This window comes from Phocoena sinus, chromosome 15 (assembly GCF_008692025.1).
Source record: "Phocoena sinus isolate mPhoSin1 chromosome 15, mPhoSin1.pri, whole genome shotgun sequence".
Taxonomy (NCBI): domain Eukaryota; kingdom Metazoa; phylum Chordata; class Mammalia; order Artiodactyla; family Phocoenidae; genus Phocoena; species Phocoena sinus.
In genome coordinates, this window is record NC_045777.1 from 48,966,322 (window position 1) to 48,978,862 (window position 12,541).

Genomic DNA, 12,541 nt, shown 5'->3' on the forward strand with positions numbered 1-12,541 from the left:
CTGACTTGTGGTTGCCAAGGGGGAGGGGGGTGGTGGTGGAGGGATGGATTGGGAGTTTGGGATTAGCAGATGCAAACTAGTATATATAGGTTGGATAAACAACAAGGTCCTACTGTAGAGCACAGGGAACTGTATTCAATATCCTGGGATAAACCATGAAAGAATGTGAAAAAGAATGTATATATGTGTATAACCGAACCACTTTGCTGTACAGCAGAAATTAATGCAACATTGTAAATGAACTATATTTCAATAAGGTAAATGAAAAAAAAATAAGATTCTTCTCCACAGGAACCCCAGGCAACTTCAGACAGTCAGGGTTAGCTCAGGGTTAGCTCGGAGTGTTTGCCACTAATTTCCTGGCTTCGTCCAACGTCTGTTGTCTAGGATTATTCCGCTAGTCGGTGGGAAAGTCAGAACTACACTCTAGGGACACTGAATTTTGCTTTGTGTATGTTACTGACTGTATGATATTTCTGTGACCATCTCTGTGTGAGCATCTAATGTATTGTCCAACTCGGGACACTGTGTGAAGGAGATGCTGTCAGTAATTACGCAGGTCGACTTAGAAGCTGGACTGTCTCAGGCCAATGGAACAGATGGGCACACAGAAGTGAGCACAGAGATGGCGGGAAGGGTGTCCTGTAGCGGAGCCCTAAGCACACAGCTCATGACTGGCCGTGTGCTGAGCTGGGTTGCAAGGACCCAAGGCCTGCTGGAAGTCTGCGTGGATTGGGGCCTTATTAGCATTTGCCCTCACTCAGCTTTCAGCTGACACTTGTGGCTCACCCCCATTTGTGTTTTTGGTGGCGATTCCAGGCTGGCAGGTGGGGCTGCCATCTTGTCCATCGGCTGAGGCCTTCAGGAACAGGGGGACCTGACACCCTTCACCTTTAGGTGCCAGTTCAGCCCCTCCGCAGCACCACCTCGTTTTGCTTTGTGACTGTTTGTCCTCCCTGCAAGCAGGGCTCTCTCTGGACTGGGCCCTAAGGTTGTTGCTCACATGGTGCCATCCTGGGCATTCCTTGAAGAAGAGAGAGAAAGAACTTAGTCCTTCTTTTTACCTTTGGCGGCAAGTGACACTGGATTTAAAAACAAGCTCAAATATTGTTTTTTTTTCTCTCTCTCTTATTACAAAAGCAATGCCTATTCCCAGTAGAAAAATAAGACAGTAGAAAGAAAATGAAAAATAAGGGAAAGGCATTCCACCATTTCCCTCCGTCACACTGTGGTGTAGCGTGTGGACAATTGGGGTATGAGTCCTGTGAGAATGTTACGAAGGGTCTGGGGAAAGATGGGACCAAGCACGCGGGCGGGCGGGGGCAGCACATCGGCGTGGCTGTTCCCGGGTCCATGGAAAGATACTTCTCCCCACAAGAACTGTGCCATCCACAACAGGAGGGTAGCCTGCTAGCAAGACCCTTCACGCTGTCGCTCAGTAACCCTCTCTGAGGCTCAGCTTCTTCGTCTGGAAAATGGGAGCAATGCTAGTTCCCACCACCATAGGAGCAGGTGTCCGTCTGCATGCCTGGTGAGAGTTAAATAACATAATAATGCACGTGACCTGCCTGTTACAGTTGTTATTACAGGTCATGTGATGTGATGGACGCCAGCTTAGTTTTCTCGGGAAGTGGCTGCATACCCCTGGTGGAGTGGGAGTGCGTGGAGGAACAGCTTTTTTTTTCTTTTTTTCAGTACGCGGGCCTTTCACCGCTGCGGCCTCCCCTGTCGCAAAGCACAGGCCCCGGATGCGCAGGCCCAGCAGCCATGGCGCACGGGCCCAGCAGCTCTGCAGCACGTGGGATCCTCCCAGACTGGGGCACGACCCCACGTCCCCTGCATCGGCAGGCGGACTCTCAACCACCGTGCCACCAGGGAAGCCCATGGAACAGCTTTTTAATAGCTGTGAATTAATTTTTATGACTACCTTTTCTCTATAACAGGTGACATTAAAAAAAAAAGTTTCTTTTTAAATGCATGTCAATAAACATGAATCAATTTGAAAAAAATACGGGGTGAGTAATAGTAGAAGATTTTGGATGTAGCAGAAATCACAGGCACAGGATGCAAATACAGTGAATCGGGAGGTCCCTGCACTAGCTCACGGGAGCCTCGGAACAGCCTTTTGGATTTTGTTTATTTTACCCTCAGATAACCCGGTCCGATTGCCCCTCTGTCAGGGGGGGAACTCACCCTTGCTGAGGGTAAACGACTTCAGAGACCCGCAGCGCACCCGCGGTAGATGTGGGCAAGAGCCAGGTGCTCTGTGTCCAAGGCTCATTCTTTCCCTCCCAAGGACAGTCAGGGAACCGCTGTCTCTCGGGAGACAGACGCAGAGCCGGAGTCTCTGGGTGAAGGTGGCCACTTCCCATTAGATGTCGGTGCCCTGTCCATCCCCCCAGGCCGTCCTCAATGTCACATAGAGATGCTGAGCCTGGCAGCTTCCTGCATCTATCTGGCTTGGGAACATCTGCAGTGGCAGAAGTGTGGGCGTTAGCACCCCAGGGGCGACCCTCAGCCACTGGGGGACAGGAGGGGGTGGCTGAGTCCCTGGCTGGCCCACCCCTCGTCCCAACAGTTCAGAGGTGAGTTTCCCAGTCTCCTGGGGGGTCCCCAGCAGGACTGAGCCCATTGCCCACAGTGGGAACCCGCTCATTCCACATCTTTATTGGCTTTGTTCTTTTTCCTGCGTCACTACCCCACCCCTTCCAGTGCTCCTGGGATTACCTCTCAGATAAGGGACCCTTTCCCAGTCCTTGCCTCGGGGTCTGTTTCTGCAAACTCAAATTAAGACAGCCGCTCAAGGGTCAGCCAGCTGGACCTTCAGGTTCTCTGTCCACTGAGATGGTCACTGGAGAAGAAGGAGGTGAAATGGTACAGTAGAATTCACATCTTGTTGGCTGTCGGTCATATCACTGATTTTAGTTGACAAAGCTTTGAATATCTACAGACATCACATCATCTGGGTTTTGACTGTCAACGCAGCCTAATGTCCGTTTCCTTTGGTCCCTTTGGAAGGGATTGATCCCTGGGTGTGGCCGTGTGAAATGGGGTAACTAGGAATCTCTGACCCAGTCTTTGAGTCTGGCTTGGAAAATATCACAATGTATGGACAGGACTGGTTGCCACCATGTTCATAAAGCTGCCATCTATGTATACTGCCCAGGTAATTAAGCCTCCAGAGCAGAGGGTCTGTATTAACAGCCACATAGGTTAAGGCAAGGCGCTCCTTGCTATGCACTTGGAAATGAAATAACTTCCTCAACGTACTACTTACATACTCGGGCCAAAGCTATTCAGATTTTCAGCCTTTGGATGTGGTAAGCATTCCTGGTGACTTATATTTCATCTTTGTCTATTGACATTTTTTTGGTTTTTTATTCTTAATTTTTTATTGAAGTATAGTTGGTTCCCACTATTAGTTTTAGGTGTACAACATAGTGATTCAGTATTTTTACAGATTATACTCCATTAAAAGTTATTAGAACTGCTGACTTTTTTTTAAAAAAAGTATTTATTTTGGCTGAGCCAGGTCTTTAGTTGCGGCACGCAGGATCTTTAGTTGCAGCATGCGGGATCTAGTTCCCTGACCAGGGATTGAACCCAGGTCCCCTTGCATCGGGAGCACAGAATCTTAACCACTGGACCACCAGGGAAGTCCCTAGAACTGATGACTTTAAAATATTTGGGTTTGGCTAATCTCTAGGACTCATTATGTATATTGCCAATTTGAAAATAATGTAGGTGCTAGTCGGATGCTTTCACCGGAAAACAATTTTAGAAAATACCTAAAGCTGCCGTATGTGCTTTTCCATGTAAGTCGTGTATCTTAAACGTGTCTGGAAAGGAGCAAGAGGCAGGGGAGTTCAGGGGGGTGAAAGGATGGGGCACGAAGCTTTTGATTTCAGGGCTACAAGCCTTCATACGTCCAGGAATTCCTCTGAGGCTGGAAATGAACTTCTGGAGAAGAGGAGAGCCATCTGGGGAAGAAGAGTTTAGGAGGAGGCTGGCGGTGGGCGGCTGGAAGAACAGAAGGCAGAGGAAGCGTGAGGAAGGATGCAGAGGGTGAGAGTGGAGTCGAGGAAGGCGAGGTGGTGGGAAGAGGGAAGGTGGGGAGTGGAGGGATGTGCCCAGCTCCTCCAGGTCAGCGTGAGCCCTGGAAGGAAAGCAGCTCTAACATTTTTGGAAAGGTTTTTGACGTCCAGGATTGAAGTAGGTGTTTTTTTATTTTTATTTTTTTTTGCGGTACGCGGGCCTCTCACTGTTGTGGCCTCTCCTGTTGTGGAGCACAGGCTCCAGACGCGCAGGCTCAGCATCCATGGCTCACGGGCCCAGCCGCTCCGCGACATGTGGGATCTTCCCGGACCGGGGCACAAACCCGTGTCCCCTGCATCGGCAGGCAGACTCTCAACCACTGTGCCACCAGGGAAGCCCAGTAGGTCTTTTTTTTAATCAAACCCTAATTAACTAGAAATCTTAATGAATTTGAATACCCATTCTTTAGCAGTTGGTTTTTTTGGTTTTTATTTTTTTAGTTGGGCTGGATTTGGGGCTGCGTGTGGATACAGACAGTTGGGTTTTTAATGGATTTCCAGCATCTCTGTGACAGGGTTGGCAAGGCTGATTTTTCAAGGGTATATAGGACTCTAGTTATTTCTTCAGTTACTTTCTCAAAAATCGTCTAGGCTAGCGGTTCTGAAACTTCCTGTGCATCAGAATCACCTGGAGGGCATGTTAAAACACAGGTTCCTGGGCCTCCACCCCAGAAACTCTCATCCGGTAGGTCTGGGATCCACCAGATTTTATACATTTCTAATCATTTCCAGATGGTGTGGTCCAGGGACCACACTTTGAGAACCACTGGCCTAGATGAAACCATACACAGTATCAGGGCTGGAGTGTTTTCTAAAATTAGAATATTGGCCCAGAGTCTCGATTTGGAAAAATCTAGACGCTTCGGCTGGTGGAGCTTTGGAAAATGCAGCTGACATCATCCAAAAGCATAATAAAAACACAAGCGTCTACACATTTCTGAGTTCTGGTGCAAACAAAAGAAAACACTTCCAAACGAATTCTCCCCGTATCAGCAACTGTACATTCCAGCGGCAGCAACTCATCTTTGGGAGTGTCACTCTTTTAAAGGTTGGCTGATGGGACCCAAGAGTGGTTGTTTGCCTTGACCCTGAGAGGGAGGTGGGGGACGGACAGCAAGCACCTTGCAGGACAGGGTCAGGACTCAGCCCTCAACTCCTGACTAGTAGAGGGAAGATCGCATTCCCATTATCTCCAGTTAACCTCTGTTAACTAGCTGAACGGCCCACTGGTGCGCTATCTCCCCGTCCGTAAGGTGAGACTCCAGTTTCTGAGCTGCGTTTGTCAGAGTCCTCGGGTTCCATGGATTTGCTGAAGGGCCTCTGAGGGAGGAGGGTTGCCAGCCGATCGGGGTTCCTGTCCCCCCATCATGTCCTTCAAGAAGCACATCTCTGCTTTCCTTCTGTATGTTGGCTTCCCTGGGATAGTTTGTTTGAAGGATGACACATGTGGCTTTAAAAAGTGTGAGGACCAATGACCTTTAGGGTCCCTTCTATTTTTTTTTTAATTAATTAATTTGGTTGCACCGGGTCTTAGTTGCGGCTCGAGGGCTCCTTAGTTGTGGCATGTGAACTCTTAGTTGCGGCATGCATGTGGGATCTAGTTCCCCGACCACGGATCGAACCCGGGCCTCCTGCATTGGGAGCTTGGAGTCTTAACCACTGTGCAACCAGGGAAGTCCCAGGGTCCCTTCTATTTCTAAGATCTTGAGTGTTCGATCCCTTTATAAGTAATAACACAAAAGGTCCTTGAACCCTCATTTTCAGTTCTTCAGCTCCAGTAATTGTGTATCAATTGTGGGTGAATTTTTGGTAAAAATTAAGATGTTTGAGAATTCCCTGCCCCATTCCATCCTCAGCAGTCTTGAGGGGCCAAGGGTGGGGAGAGTAGAAAAGCGTCCCGAAAGTGAAGGTGAAGCTCAGGTCTCCACCCCGCACTGCCTCGTCTCTGACCCGGATTTAGCCACGCCCACTCAGCAGTGTCCCATCCCCAGAGCTGAGAATCACTTTCACAAGGAACCACCGTGCCTCAAGGGGGTGGGGCTGATTTTCCTTCCCGTCAGTGTAGTCCTAGTAGGATTGTCCGCAAGACGACAGTCATGTGACCATGTGGGCCAATCGCAGCTCTCTCTCAGAGATGTGACTCCCGGGGGCAGAGATGAATGCCTTTGGAGCTGGGTCATCCCAAGGGCTGTGCCGCGGACCCCAGCTGCTTGGATTGCTGGGACTGCCCTGGTTTCTGTCCTTCCCAAGGCCTGTAAATTACCCAGGATCTATCTGGTTCCTCAGCCCTTTCCCACTGCTGGAAAGACACCCAGGCTTTCTTTCCTTCACCATGTCTGTCACGAAGGGGCTTCCCCAGGCTTATGTGACAGTCCTGAGTAATTCAGAAAGCCATTCACCAGGACCTCCAAGGGGCATCCCACCTTCCCTGGGGCTCTGCTCTCCCCGGGGGCTGGGGGGGTGGGGACAGTCGGGCAGCACAGGTCTTGAAACAAGGGCAATACTGTTGTGTTTTCATTGTACTCTGTGTGACCATCCCTGTGACACAGGATTTGAGGACCCATCATTAAGCCCCCGGGATGGTAAACTCCTGAAGGCAGAGCGTATCAAAAGTCAGTGACTGGTTGACGCATTTATCAAAAGAATGAGCCCAGAAGCTAAAACACCCAAAGACGGATTTCACATTATTTTAGTTCAGAGCCCCGTACCTGGTGACATGCATCCCTTTTAATAATTTGGTTCATTCTTTTACTGCTGATTTAAAAATAATACTTCAGACCGTGGGTGGGTCCCTTAAAGGGTGTGATTTTCGCACATGCTGTTGCTTCTCTCGATGGACAGCGGAGCTTGGACAGCGGAGGCCCAGCTCCAGGGCTGAGAAGTGGGTGGCACCTCGGGGAAGGCATGCAGGAGAGTCCAGGGGCTGCGGGTGAGGAACCGGCTCTGGGTCTTGGGGTCCTTCCCTTCTTCCCTCCCCACCTGTTTGCCCAGCGTTGGCATCCCTGGTATCCATGAAGGGATTTCAGAGTCTTCAGGGGAAAGGATTTGGTAACTGGAAATTAGAGGCTGAAAGGGCTGTGGGATTCACCCTAGAGCAGGAGACACTGAGGAAGACAAGATGGTCCACGTGTCTAAAATCAGTCCTCTAGACCTTCCATGTCCAGCGCAGGGGCCACTAGCCATGTGAGGCTGGGGAGGGGTCAAAATGCAGAGAGTTCAAATCGATGTGATGTGTTGTGAGTGTGAAATACACACCAGGTTTCAAAGACCTAGCCTGGGAAAAAGGAAAATATCTCATCAATAGCTTTTAAAATGTTGATGACATGATAAAATGATAAGATTTTGGGTATATTGGGTGAAATAAAATATATTGTTAAAATTAATTTCACCCGTTTCTTTTATTTGATGGGGCTACTAAGAAATTTAAAATTATGCCTGAGGGTTGGACAACCCTGTATTAGAATAACATTTAATTTAAAAATTTTATTATTATCATTATTATTTTGGCTGCATTGGGTCTTCGTTGCTGTGCACGGGCTTTCTCTAGTTGCGACGAGCGGGAGCTACTCTTCATTGTAGTGCACAGGCTTCTCATTGCGGTGGCTTCTCCTGTTGTGGAGCATGGGCTCTAGGTGCGCGGGCTTCAGTAGTTGTGGCGCATGGGCTCAGTAGTTTGGCTCGCGGGCTTAGTTGCTCTGCAGCATATGGGATCTTCCCAGACCAGGGATTGAACCTGTGTCCCCTGCGTTGTCAGGTGGATTTTTAACCACTGCACCACCAGGGAAGTCCCAACTTATTTAATTTTGGCTTGCATAAACCTACACAAAAGGCATGTGTGAAGGTACATTCCTAACGATTGCAAATTGACCAATCTGATCTAGCACAACTCTTAAGTTCTTTAAGATAAACTCTGAAGTTCTCTTGGGTAAATAAAATAGTTTCAGAGGTTTGAGTTGGGTGAGGGTTAGCCGATCCCTGACAATCTTGCTGAAGTTTCAGACCAAATTCACGTGAATGGATATTTATTAAATAAGCCTTTTTTTCTGATGCAGTCCCTAAGGTTCATACAGCCTCTTCTCCAGGCTCCACGAAGTCCCAGACCTCTGCTGTTTTAGGTGCTAAGGCAACACTTTGCATGAAAAGCTCATTCAAGGCAGGTGATACAATAGGGTCAGGATTCTGGTATCCTTGCTGTCAGCATCAGACAATCATATCTCCCTACACCAGCGGTCTTTTACAGGAACGATTATAAGGAATCAAGTGCCTTTCCTAAGAGTGCAGGCCTAATGCCTCCCTGGAACCTAAACGCTATTGGTACCAGGATGGCGCGTGTCTCAAAATATCTTGGCCTGTCCACGTGCCTTGACTGTCTTAACTCTGTTCACGCAGTGGTAGGGAGTATCTTAAATATTTTAGCAAACCACATTTCTACCTTTGTCAGTGAGAGCGCTTTGCTAACGTTCATCATGCTTTTTAACAAGTCATTAGGAAGTCAGTAAAAATTCACTTAGCAAGCCCTCAGGTATTGGCAGGTGGGCGTGGCAGAGGGGGCAAGGAACTTGGACCTGTAACATTTCGCTGAATTGTTGAAGTATTTAAGTCAGTTCCAGACATCACAGCACTATCTTATGAAGAGCACAAATACTTACTCATACCTACTTGGTTGATCCAAACAAGATCAATGAGATATGGGCTTCCCTGGTGGCGCAGTGGTTAAGAATCTACCTGCCAATGCAGGGGACACGGGTTTGAGCCCTGGTCCGGGAAGATCCCACATGCTGCGGAGCAACTAAGCCCGTGCACCACAACTACTGAGCCTGCGCTCTAGAGCCCAAGAGCCACAACTACTGAAGCCCGTGCGCCTAGAGCCCGTGCTCCGCAATAAGAGAAGCCCGCACGCAGCAACGAAGACCCAGCGCAGCCAAAAATAATAAATAAATAAAATAAATTTATTGAAAAAAAAAGATCAATGAGATAAAAGTTGGTGAATTATCAAAAGTTTGCTGAGAACATTCAATCTTCTGTCCCAAGTGTTATTTCCAACTTGAAAGGAACAAACACTCTGCACCACAGCAGTCATGCTAAAACATGAATTTTATGTTGAAGATACACGGCCTCAAGGTGTCAACAGTCCTTGGGAGAAAACTATTAAAATTAAGGTTTCCTATCCCATAGGTTGTCTTTTCACTTCGTTGATGGTTTCTGTGCACAGGTGTTTTGAGTTTGATGTAGTCTCACTTGTTAATTTTTGAGTTCATTGCCTGTGCTTTAGGTGTCATGTCCAAAAAAATCATTGCCAACACCCATGTCAGGGAGCTTTTTCCTGTTTTCTTCTTGGAGTTTTTGTTTCAGTATTAAATTATTTAAATCTTTCATCCATTTAGAGTTCATTTTTGTGAATGGTAAGATAGGGGTCTAGCTTCATTCTATTGTATTTGTTTATTTTTAATTTTTATTGGAGTATGGTTGATTTACAGTGTTGTGTTAGTCTAGCTTCATTCTAAAATAAAGGTTTCAGTGTTAAAGGAAAACTGTTCCTTAGTCTTAGAAACTCAACTCACTGATGATAGGATATGGAACAAATACAGATGTAACTTAAATTTTAAGGTTACCGGTATATAAATGTACTCTTTCTCCCTGATCTTTCTAGATCAAGGCTTCTCAACTCTGGCACTATTGACACTTCGGGCTGGAGAATTCTTTCTTGTGTGGGGTTGTCCTAAGTATTGTAGGATATTTAGCAGCATCGGTGGCTGCTACCCGCTAGATGCCGGTAGTAACACCGCCCCCCTCCCCCGCCATCCCCTCACAACCTCCCCCCCCACCAAGTGGTGACAATTAAAATAGCCTCGAGATTGTGCCAAATGTCCCCTTGGGGGCAAAATCACTCTCAGCTGAGAACTACTATTCTAGACCAGGTCCAATGGGCTAACCCAGTGCTTGGCTAGAAATGCAGAATCTCAGACACCCTCCCAGACCCACCAAACAAGTCTGCATTCTGGTAAGACCCGCCGATGTCACACCCACGCCCGTGCTCTCCGCCCCCGCCCCCGCGGCCCCTCAGAGTCGATGCCTCTCATTGCAGGAGGCAGATGAAGCCCTGCTGAGCAACCTGCGCCTTCAGATCGAAGCCCAGTTTCTGCAGGATGACATCAGTGCCAACAAGGACAGGTACAAAAAGGTAACCATGACCCTTCTGTAGCCCTTCCCGCCAGAAAACCAGTTCAGGGCACTCGTGGCTGAAAAAATGGGGTGGCTGGAGTGGGCTGCCCTGTGTGCGGTGCCCTGAACCAAGCGGGGCTGGGCTGGTCACTGGACGGCACCTAGTGAGCCAGACCTGCGGGGCTGTGGGAGGGGTGGCAGCGTGTGTGTGTGTGTGTGTGTGTGTGTGTGTGTATGTGTGTGCGTGGGGGAGCGGTGTGTGTGTGTGTGTATGTGTGTGTGTGGGGGTGGTGTGTGTGTGTGTGTGTGTGTAGGGGGGGTTATGGGTCGAGGGGAGCCAGTATCTGTGCAGGACATCTCAGTCCACAGAGTAATTGCGCACAGATCCGTCTTGATTAAGCTGTAGCCTGTGGACTGGTTCAGCTCAGAAAATGGAGAAAATGCAAAAATCGTAATTTTTTAGCGCTGTCTCTGAGGGAACACATGGCATGCAGGGGCCTCCTCGCATGTAGCGCTGTGCTGTGCCCCCACCCCCGCCAGCTTCTCACAGGCCTCACGTTGGGGGGGGCCTTGGTGTTCTGGAAAAGTCCAGTCCTGGAGCTGTGTAACCAAGGGCCAGTGGCCTAACCTCTCTGAGCTTCTTCATCTTCGAAATGCAAACGCCAGACTCTCCTTCCTGCACAGCCGTGTTATCTGAGCATAGACACCTGTGGGCCTGGCCACGACCCTCAGCCCTCGGGGCTGACCTCTCCAGGGTGCCTGGCCTCCCTCCAGCTGCAGTATCTGCGTCTCTGCCTCAGGACGGATGTGCGCCAGGCAGCAGAGGGCAGGTCTGCCTCACAGGAAATGTTGGGGAGTTAATGCCCCGGGAGCAGCCTCAGCCAGGGACGGATGGAGTTGGTGGACACGTACCCCAGCTCCCTCTGCACCGGCTCCCAGAGAGCCCGCTAGGACTGGTGCCCACAGGGGTAATTCACCTGAAAACACAGTGTCTCACCTCCCCGCTCCACTGCTCATGTTTCCTGACATCTTTGCCCAAGCAAACTATTTGCACCCAGATCCTTCCCCCAGGGTCTGTATCTTACTCAGCTGGGGCTGCTATGACAAAGTACCACAGACTGGGTGGCTTATGAGCAACAGAAATTCATTCCTCTCAGTTCTGGAGCCTGGAGCACCGAGATCAGTGTGCCGGCAGGGTTGGGTTCTGGTGAGGACCCTCTTCCTGGCTTGCAGACGGCTGCCTTTTTGCCATGCACTCACCTGGCCTTTCCTAGATCCGTATCCATAGAGAGAGTGACTGCCTTTCTTATCAGGGCACTAATTCCACCCTGGGGGCCCCACCTTCATGCCCTCATCTAAATCTAATTGTTCCCCAAAGGTCCCACCTCCAAATACCATCCTGCTGGGGGTTAGGGTTTCAGCACATGAATTTCGGAGGGATACAACTTTTGATCTATAACTGTCTGCTTCTGGGGAAACCCACAATGAGGCACCGTGAAGTAATATGGGTGAAGCACCTGGTACAACCTGGAACTTGGCAAGTGCTCAGGCAGCATCAGAGTCCCTTCCTGCCTCTGTGGGTGCCTGCTGCATTGTCTCACTGAATCCCAAAAAACAGCCTCAAGAGACAGTGTCCTAGGTTCCCTGTCAGCAGAGCCTGAGGTGCCTAAAGGTGGGGTGGGGGTTAGGAAGGCGCAGGGGAAGGGGCTGAGCTGGAGTCCAGGCTCAGCCTGATCCCATGGCGGCTCTGGAGTGTGAATCACACCACAAGCTTGGTCCCACCTTGAGGCAAGAGGGTTGGTCTTGTGTCCTGAGCCAGGGGTCATTGGTCCGGGTGGGGGATGGTGTGGCATTGGGGGCAGTTGCATAGCTTCCTGGCAGGATGACCACCGTGTGGCCGAGGGCAGTTCTGCGGAGGGGGCAGCTGTGCTACGTCGTCAGCTCTCTTGCACAGAGCAGGCCCAGGTGATCTGCTGGTGAAAGGGACCAGGCATTGCCTTCAGGTTGTTAATCCCTCTTTTGTGGAAGAACCCGAGGTTTAGGAGGTTTGAATACCTTGCCTGAGGCCACGTGCAGCTAGTGAGTGAGGCAGTCCCCGCCTGTGCTGCAGTCAGCAAGGTCCTCTGTGCCCTCCGGGATCTCTTTGTCCCCCATCCCTGCTTTTCTGATAACCCTGCATCCAGGGCGCTATGGAGACAGCCGCAAGGCAGCCACGGGACTGAAGGGGAGGTGACCTGAACTAAGCCTCGGTTTATTCATCGAGCCCAGTGTTCTCATGCAGATTA

At 49.6% G+C, this 12,541-nt stretch overlaps 1 protein-coding gene across 3 annotated transcripts in view; it reads left to right on the plus strand.

Annotated features, from left to right (window-relative positions):
* The window catches only part of BFSP1 (beaded filament structural protein 1), a 44,438-nt gene that overhangs the window by 13,923 nt on the left and 17,974 nt on the right, over positions 1-12,541 (plus strand). For all 3 annotated transcript variants that reach the window (XM_032605715.1, XM_032605714.1, XM_032605716.1), the window contains exon 3: positions 10,180-10,275. In XM_032605715.1, the coding sequence (XP_032461606.1) occupies positions 10,180-10,275 (96 nt within the window). The remainder of the gene's footprint in view (positions 1-10,179; positions 10,276-12,541) is intronic.